At 43.9% G+C, this 9,598-nt stretch overlaps 2 protein-coding genes across 2 annotated transcripts in view; both read right to left on the bottom strand.

Annotated features, from left to right (window-relative positions):
- LOC109481607 (low-density lipoprotein receptor-related protein 6-like) overlaps window positions 1-3,908 on the bottom strand; it is an 11,580-nt gene extending 7,672 nt beyond the window's left edge. The window contains exons 1-3 of the mRNA XM_019784193.1: window positions 3,709-3,908; window positions 1,816-2,061; window positions 830-1,001 (exon numbers count right to left, since the gene is read on the bottom strand). Coding sequence (XP_019639752.1) covers window positions 830-1,001; window positions 1,816-2,061; window positions 3,709-3,793 — 503 coding nt within the window. The 5' untranslated portion in view covers window positions 3,794-3,908. The remainder of the gene's footprint in view (window positions 1-829; window positions 1,002-1,815; window positions 2,062-3,708) is intronic.
- A 991-nt stretch (window positions 3,909-4,899) lies between these two features.
- LOC109480903 lies at window positions 4,900-9,247 on the bottom strand. Its single transcript, XM_019783269.1, has 5 exons — window positions 9,046-9,247; window positions 8,389-8,583; window positions 6,865-7,611; window positions 6,243-6,443; window positions 4,900-5,873 (listed from the first exon to the last, which is right to left on the bottom strand). Exons 1-5 carry the CDS (start codon window positions 9,245-9,247, stop codon window positions 5,470-5,472), a joined length of 1,749 nt encoding a protein of 582 aa, XP_019638828.1. The 3' UTR covers window positions 4,900-5,469.
- Between the last annotated feature and the right edge of the window lie 351 nt (window positions 9,248-9,598).

The following is a 9,598-nucleotide window of genomic DNA, read 5'->3' as shown; positions in this document are numbered from 1 at the left end:
CCCCCCCACCCACACACACACACACACACACACACACACACACTCACAAACTCAGTCATGCCTTGGCCCAAGCAATGAAATGTCAATAAATAAAATACAACACAACACAATACTTTAGGTCATGTAAACTTTAGAAGGACTATAGCAACCAACAGAAAGCTATGAAGTGGAGGTCCTTGAAGATTTTTACAGCCCACTTGTAGATAGCTAATGCAAATAGGCCCATATGTGGTCGTGCGTGACGACAAAGCGTTCGGCTCCGAATCAAGAGGTCCGGGGTTCGAATCCCACCGTTCTACTTATCTTGTGCGCTTGGGAAAAGCACTTTACACGAATTTCCTAACTTAACTCACAGGTGAAAATGAGTATGTCTGTTGTTCTTTCATGCTCGCCTTTGTCTGCGTTGGTGGTGGCATAAATATAAGTTGAAAATGCATGAGTGTGTCTTGTAATAAATGTTGAAATAGAAAACAAGACTGGCAATGAAAACTTACATTGCCATGGCGACAGTGGTTGCTGTTAGGGTTATTGTTTGCATGGCACTGCCATCATTTCATGATTTTGAGGAAGACTTGGTGCCTGTGTTAAGTCTAGACAGATACAGTACACTCCTCCCCTGAGTGTATAGTGAACGAGCCCCGGGGTTACAGAAAGTAGGGCCAAGGGTTTCCAGGAATGTGGGCATAGATGTGGGTCAGAGACATGCCTGTGGACATTCCATTCCTGTGGACAAAATGCCTGTACCATTCCTAGAGTTCTTGCAAACTGCACACAATACTGTACCATTAGGCTCCTCCCTGAGACGTCGCCAAAAAAAATAAGCCCATACCCGTTCTCGGGGTCCAGCGCTATTCCCTGGGGCTGGGCGGTTATCGGTTCGCCCTCTCGGACGATGACCCTGGAGTATTCGCCGTCCATCCGGGCAACTCGGATGACGTAGGACCCACTGTCCGTCCAGTAGATGTTCCCTCCGGCAAGGTCAAGGGCGACGTCAGTTGGAGCTGGGATGTCAGACAAAAACTCACATTAACTTTTCTTTGTACATGTATTTATTTATTTATTTATTGAAATTGCAACAGTGCAATACACGCGGAACAGAGGCAGCTGTTGCTGATGTTGTGTCCGGCACATAGAAACGAATACTGGACAGACAATACTCATTTTCACTTGAGTCAAGTGGGGAAAGTCGTGTAAAGTGCCTTTCCCAAGATCGGTGGCATGTCAGGACTCGAACCCGGGACCTCTTGATTCCGAGTCGCGCACGCTGCCGTTGCGCCACACGTCCCCCGTCCCCACTATCCGAATGATTCTTTGTATTTTATTTCTATTTTTTTAATTTATCTATTCGAAACTGTGCACTAGGCAGCGAGTATGCTGATCACATGCACACCAAATACATACATTAATGTAACATAGAAGCGATGATAAACAGTTAAGGTAGGGCATAATAAATAAATAACATTATCTATTAAATATATACCATAGTTTACATTTCACAGCCTTTTTTGTTATTTCCGGGACGGAAGTGTTGTATTTGGTGGCTCGAGTTTGTATGTACATGTATCTTATAATGAGCAACGAAGGTTGGAAGTGACTGGGCGGAGATTTGGTTTCATTTGATTGACACGGCTGTGGTCCGGTAAGCGCTGGATGAAAGCATATACTTTTAGGTCGCAAGGAATGTGCACTGTGTAATTAAGGTATAATAGATAGACTGTATAGTGTAATACTATACCGTACTATATTATATATGATACAATATTATAGAGACTATACAATTGATGTAATATAAGAAGTTGTTTCATCTATACTCACAGATGACACCATTTTCAGCAACAACCTCCACGTTCGCCCCGTCTCGTTTTGCTCGCATTATTTTACCCTCTGATACGTCAGACCAGTACACGAGATCCGTCACGTGATCATAGTCAAGGCCAGACGGATCCGGAAGTTCCCCAAGCGGAAGTGACACATTCAAACCGGATGTGACGTCAACTTGATAAATTCCTTTCAGCAACCTGTCGGCGACTAGAATGAAGCTATTCGAATTCCCGCAAGAAACTGTTGTGGAATTGAAAAAAAAAAAAGAATAGAATTTAATTTCTATGTATGATATTAATTAAATCTCCGTGTACATCATATTCAGCTAATGGTCACCAAAAAAGTTACCAAATACACAAAATTACAACATTTTAGCACATTTTCATCATCATGAAAGCATTTGAAACAGCCATAAAACAAGCTCCGCGAGGAATGCCTTAATTTTGGCACCGGTAAGTAGCTACATGTACAATCAGCTAGCCAAGCACGAAACAATTCAACTGTATTTCATCAGCGACTTCGCATATTTTCCACACACTGCTATGATAAAGAGTTGATTCAGCTTACTACATTAAAACATGACCAGAAAATTGACTTTGAACATCAAGTTGTAGATCTACTGCCCTAGCTGAATTTGATTTGGATAACTTTAAAAGTTAGCCTGGGTGCCATCCAATTTGTAACGGAAACCCCGAAAAGATATAACCGTTCCCAGGCGATTTTTTTCTAGCCTTTTCTTTTGTTACGGCAACCCCGAACAAATCGGATGGCACCCAGGCTATTTAAAAGTTTCTTCGCAACCCCGAAGTCTAGATAATGACAGTTTACTGTACTATACAAACTCAGTGTCAGTCTTCTTTTTAACGTGAAACAGGCACTAGTGGCCACGGTAAAGCAATCATGCCTACAGAGGTATTCCGTAGTACAAAGTGCGTGACTGTACATGTTAAGTGTTTATTTAGTGTCAGATGATTTGTATGTGCTATTGAAAACAAATCGTCTCTTTCCGCTAGCCTAGCAATGCCTTGCTGTAAACACGTCTTGAGGTGATTGTTCTTTTTTGATACAATTGCAGCACATGATTGTAGCGCAGTCCACACACACGCACGCACACACACGCGCGCGCACATGCACACACACAAACACGCACACGCACATGCACACACAGACACACACACACACACACATACACAAACACAGACACACACACAACACACCGTGACACACACACACACACATGCACACGGTGCAACATAAACATGTACACACATAAAGCAAATACATAAAGACTTCAAATTTAAGATTGTTATAGTTAGAGCCTAAACATTGACGTACAATTTGTTTTGGGAAACCGACTGAATTCATCTAGACGTCTAGACGTGACTTTTCAGACTTGCATTGTAGGTAAAAACAACAAAGGCCTTCTCAACACTAATGTAATATAATGAGTTGTTTTGTTTTGTTTTTCGTGAGAAACATAGGGGTCAAGATTCCAATACGTTTCACTTCTATTGAACAAGGCTCTGTCGAAAACTTGAGTAAAACTTAATATATATATATATACAATGTAGCATTGAGGAAGCACACTATTTTGGCTCTTATCTGTGTTAACAGTGACTCATGGATGGTCTTTCGCCAACACATGCATGTACAAGTATCACAAGAATTTTTTAATCGTACGACGATCGTACGACACGTTTCCGAACGAACAAGTATATTTCTGTCGAAGGAGTACAACATCATACAATATAGCTGAGAGAAAGTTCACTATCTTGACACCTTGTGACATCCTAACAGACCAAGTGTCATGGATGGCGATTTTTCAGGAATGTACTTCCTTGTAAGAACTTCCCCATAGATTCAACCCTGTATTCTATCGGTACTTACCTTGAAACAGAAGAAAACACAGGAACCCTGTAAAGTGGGCACACCTGGAGCTACGTTTGACTTCCATGGCGGTGCAACTGTTCATAAAATGCGCGAATCTAACACAAATTGAAGCTGTTGAACTTCAGTCCGTCTTGTTTACCGAGAAAGCTCTGCGTGTCACGTGTTTTGTACCAAGGCCTAGGAAAAACATTTTGTGTTTGTTGTTTCCCCACGACCCTAGCAAATATCTGGTGACCCTAGCATTTCTGGGATTTGGCCATTAATGTTCAATTTGACATCTAAATTTCAATCTTCAGCAGAAATCTAACCAAAGGTAAGAGAATCCATACCTATCGCGATATGCCATACGTTTTTCAGGACAAACCTGAAACACAACATTAATTTTTCTAGGCCCATCCGCTGTAGGGGAGGGGGTGTGGGTATCAAACTTCTGCTGTGTTATTGGTGGTTTGCGTGACCCAAAGCACACAGGTGAATTCTCGAGCACCTACCATATCTTACCTGTACCTGTTCGTGTCAACAAGTTTTCGTATGTCACGCACCTGTGCCTGGGAAATAGAGACCCTAGCCGACCTTAAAGTTAAAGCCCCCCCCTCCGCAACCGGTAGAATGGCGGCGCCCATCTCTGTTTCGTAGTCCTTGGGCCACACAGGTGTGCAGTCACTACAGCGGGGGTACATGTAGTTGTGTGTGTTTAACTCCCATATTCTTTCCCAAGTGCTGATGCATGAGTGCTAAGCAAAGAAAGCAGTATGTACCATTTTTAAAGTCTTTGGCATGACCGGGGTCATTTTTAAAGTCTTTGGCATGACCGGGGTCATTTTTAAAGTCTTTGGCATGACCGGGGTCATTTTTAAAGTCTTTGGCATGACCGGGGTCATTTTAAAGTCTTTGGCATGACCGGGGTCATTTTTAAAGTCTTTGGCATGACCGGGGTCATTTTTAAAGTCTTTGGCATCACCGGGGTCATTTTTAAAGTCTTTCGCATGACCGGGGTCATTTTTAAAGTCTTTGGAATGACTGATTGAACTCACGACCTACGGAATACAAGGCGAGCACTCTACCCACCTGGCCGTTGCAACCGGTTTAATGGCCAAGTGGGTAGCTAGCCGACCTTACAGGACGTCACAAAAAGGGAGTACAAATCCGGCGCCTACGTACAACTTACACTTCTAACAACTGGCAGTTTTTGAACAAGCATTTATTTTACAAAGCAAAGACATATTGTAAAGACATATTGTCATGGAGTTAAGACATATTGTCAATGTTTATGTTGTTAATAGTCAATAGTAAGCTAGCTAGTTACACACCCGTTGTCGCAATTTTGATAGAAGTCAATTCCTACATCACGTTAAATATTTATCAAATCTATAACTTATACATGTTTTGAAATACCAAATTTATATTGATAGGATCCCCGTCTGATGCATATTAATCTTGTGGGTATCTAAGTGATGCATTTTTACAATGCTCTTAATGCATTGGAAGCAAAAGGTATATTTGTCTCAATCATGGTAATTTAATAAAAGCGCAGTTACATATAGATTTTGTAATCTTTCTTTGGTATTCTCTGCATCTGCGTAGCATTCTCAGTTTTTACTGTATCAGTTTTGAAGCGCGGTTGTATTAAGTTTTATAAGTTCCTTTGACTCATGATATTCTGCTTAGCGTCCGTAGTTTTAACTGTAGCAGTTTAGAAGTAAAATCGCAGTTGTATAAAGTTTGTTTTTAAAAATCTCTGTCTTTGATATGTCCTGCTCAGCGTCCCCAGTTGAAAGTTACTGCCTGGTCGCTGTTGTTGTTTACAGGCCCTGTTGCCATGGGAACGACGTTGGTCTGACGCTGCTGATTGGCTCTCCCGTCGCTCTCGTTCCCAGGATGCTGTCGCCTCTGACCAATCCCGGCCAGGCTCTGGTACTCGTGGTGGCGCTGAAACGTGCCGCCTAGTGCTTGGTACGGTCCGCTTTCCTTATTTGGGTAGCTGTAGTCGTGGTCGACATCTGCATCGTTCTGCAGGCGATCCCGTTCCTGGTTGTAGTTCGCCATAAAGGTGGTAGGTGGCGCTCGCGCTGCGGGGGGAATCTCGTAGCCGCCGTCGTCTCCTAACGGTCCGGGGTTTTCCGCATACTCGTTTCGTGCAACCATCGGCTTGTCTTTAATCACTGTAATTGTAGACATTAAGTTTGACATGTTATATCAATCCGACGAGTCATATTAAAGCTATATAAGCTATAGTCGACGTTAGCTCATTAAAAATGGCTCTCGGTGGTAAATGTGTAGATGTTGACACACCAAAGCCGTATTGTGTTTGTGGCACACATTTAGACAGATTAGTCTAAGGGGCTCGGTGGGTGTCACTCCACCGTCAGGTAGGGAAGTTATGTAAAGTGCCTTTCCCCTTTCCCAAGGGCACAACGTCGGGGCATGGTGAGTATCGAACCAGGGACCTATTGGTTCTGAGTCCAACGCTCTAACCGTTGCGCTACCGACGCCACTGTTAGTTGGTAAAATACATGTACATGATAACATACCGTCATATATAGGGTCAGCGAAGGCTGGGTTGTGGAAGGTATTGAGCTGCGAGTGTCTCCGTGTTGGGGTCTGGAATTTGCTCCCTCTGCGCCAGATTATCACGATAGCGATGATGATGAGGACACAGGCGGCGGCGGCACCAGCTCCTATCCCGATCCAGGTGGTGGTAGACAGACCACCGTCCGGCTCATCTTTCTCAACTGTGGAATTAAGGACGGCACAAAAAGCTGTATATTAGACGTCTTTCTTTTTCCATTTATGTATCTACGAACCTTTCTTAGGTTATGTAAATATTAGTCTCCACTAGACTCCACTAGAGAGGGTCCAATTTGCATTTTTACGTCGATTTCTACTATTATTCAGCCTGCAAAAGAAGTCTGGTGGAGACAACGCAAAGATGGTCATTACTATGCAGTAGGTAGGTATAGATTCTATATTTTGTTAGGTTTTCAGTTGCCTATCAGCAGCTTACATGTAAATGCGTCGTAAATACCAAAACGTCCTTGAATTGGACTTTTTTGACTCATTTACCTGTGCGGGGTGGTGGTGTGGACGAATATCGGATGCAAAAAAAAGGGTTACCACGTTAAAGTTGCAAGAAAACCACACAAAAAGACTTACCACACAAGTTCCCTTTTTTCTCGGTGTCTTTTGGACAGTCTACGGTTATATCTGTAGACGAGAAGGAGTCAGCGTCAGCGGTGTAGGTGACGTCATTGACGCGGACGACTACGTCACCGGTGACCACTCTTCTCCTGACGTCATCGATGACGTTTTGCAGTCGCTCCTCGGCCTGGTGAATACTGCTGACGTCACCGGCCGCCATGTTGATTTTCATCTCCAACAAAACGTCTATACCGCCTTCCTCCCGCTTCACACGTCGACTTTGTGAATTTCCTGCCGGATTTTTGACAACAATGTTCTCAACCGAGTGTTCTGCTTCTTTAGAGATTTTGAGAAATTGACCTCCGACGTCGCGTAGAGCCCGATTGGACAAATTATCTGGCGTCAGATGTATGATAGATTCTGAACTCTCGCGAGATGTGAGCAAGCTCACCCCTGACGGCGGGCGGCGAGAGTTGGTTGCAAAATCTCGCCGCCCGCGAGAGTTGGCTGCCAAATCTCGCCGCTTGCGAGAGTTAACGTTGTTCTGACGACACGATAGCCTGATGTTTGGGAAGGTCCCGTCGTTACCGGTCTCGCAGAGGGGTACGGAGTTTCGGCTGGCGGACCAGCAGACGCCCGTTTGGCCGAAGTGGTCCACCATGTTGGACGTGACGGTGTGAAGAAACTCTGCGTCATCGTGGCAGGGCGCAGTCGTGATGCTGAAGCTGGCAGAACTGGAGACGCTCAGCGGCGAACGTCCTCCTGTTAAAACGTGAAAAACAACACTGTTATTTCCGTGAAACGAGAGGTACTGTTTTGGGTAGTCTCCACCAGACTTCTTCTGCGGGCTGAATAAATCGTAGAAATCGGCCTAAAAAAGGGTATTAAATGCCCGCCGAGAACAAATGGAGCTTCTCTGGCCGATTTCTACGACTTATTCAGCCCGCAGAAGAAGTCTGGTGGAGACTATATTTTGGGTGTGTCTGTAAGTTTCTGCTTATCTTTGTCTCCGGCATTGGTGGTCAGCATAACTTGACATGTTCTTGTTGACATGTATCTCACTAAACATGCTGAGTCCAAACTGTCCCAATAGGATTGACTGTTGTACTCATAACCGTGCTTTATCCAGATCCATGCAGAAAAATAGTGAATGATGATGATGATGCTCAGGCATGGTTCTGGATATGTGCAGAACCATGCTAACATATCCGCGAACATATCCAGAACCGTGCCTGGGGCAAATCTAGGCTTTGATACGCGGAGACTATCCAAAACCGTGCCTGATTCTCAACCTAACACATTCATGCATAGAACTAGATAGATAGGCACGGCTCTGGATACGAAAGAGACTGTCAAGCGGAAATAATGGAAAAGTGTCCCTGTCCCTAGTGCTGAAATATCGGTTATGGGTACAACACGACCTACGTTCCTGGATACTAGTACTATCCAAAACCGTGCCTGATCCTCCCCCTAACCCATTCATGCATAGAACTAAATAGGCACCGTTTTGACTACGATAATAACAGATATGATACTCACTGCTGCAAATATAAACTCCGCTCTCCCACCGTCCATCCGGTTGGCACCTGATTACGCGCGAGGACGGGGTCAGGCGGTTGTTAGAGTCGTTGCAGACGACAGGACAGGACTTCACCCCGTTAGAGACAGAACACGCACCGAAGTAGCCGTTTGTGACAGTCGGTAAGTCGCTCTCAGAGCATGTCGAAGAAGCACCTGAAAATGGAAACAATATTTAAGTATCTCTTCTACCTTCATGATATTACCTAGTCAAAACCCTTTTGTCTTTACTGTGAAAGTGACTATTCAAAACAAAACACGTCTTTTAGGATCATTCCAAACTATATTCATGTGTTATAAAATTCGGAGATTTCAGACTTTCTGCAAGTTTTTTTTCTTTTTATGGATGCATTGAAACTGCTGAAAGATGGTATGCTGTAATCTAATCGCGGTATTACAACACTTTCTGAATCATTGCACATATTACCCTCTTGATTTGCCGCGTCACTTTTAAATAGGACCTGACAATCAACTGTCAAAACCACTTCCTACCATTCATGCACCCGTCACCAATCGGTGTGACAAGAAACATACAAACCGACACTGTACAAACTGTCACTCAAAACAATACTTCCCTACCCAGAATTAGAAACGTCGTTTTAACCATAAAGAACTCACTTTTCAGTATTATCCAGAAATCACACGTTGCTGTGTTCCCTGCGACGTCACGTGCTGTATACGTCACTATGTTCTGCGGGTCTGCGAAGTAAAATCTCGATCCGGGGTCTTTGCTGGCGGTCAGTTTGACGTCACGCCCGGAGTTGTCCGCGGCTGTGGGTGCATCCCACGTGACTGTGACGCCATCGGTAGTTGTTGCCATGGTGATGTTGCCCGGGCAGTTGTGGATGGTTGGTGGATGGGAATCTACAGAGTTGAACAATAAGATGTTTTTAAATGAGACATAAAACACACAAAAATGTAAAATAATAACCTTTCATTTTCAATAGTTTAATCTTAATAAAAGGCCTGTGTTTCATAATCACATGGAAAGAACATCATGTTTAAAGACAGATGATGATGATGATTTAGTATCCACCAGACTCCTTTGCAGGCTGAATAAAAAGTAGAATGTAGGCAGAGTGGACCCTCTATGGCAGGTCAACTCCCCTGGCCAGCTTCTTTTTAGGCCGATTTCTACTACCTTATTCAGCCTGCAAAGGGGTCTGGTGGA

This window comes from Branchiostoma belcheri, unplaced genomic scaffold, assembly GCF_001625305.1.
Source record: "Branchiostoma belcheri isolate BF01 breed outbred unplaced genomic scaffold, Haploidv18h27 scaffold109, whole genome shotgun sequence".
In the NCBI taxonomy this organism is placed as follows: domain Eukaryota; kingdom Metazoa; phylum Chordata; class Leptocardii; order Amphioxiformes; family Branchiostomatidae; genus Branchiostoma; species Branchiostoma belcheri.
This window is presented reverse-complemented; position numbering and strand designations above follow the sequence as displayed.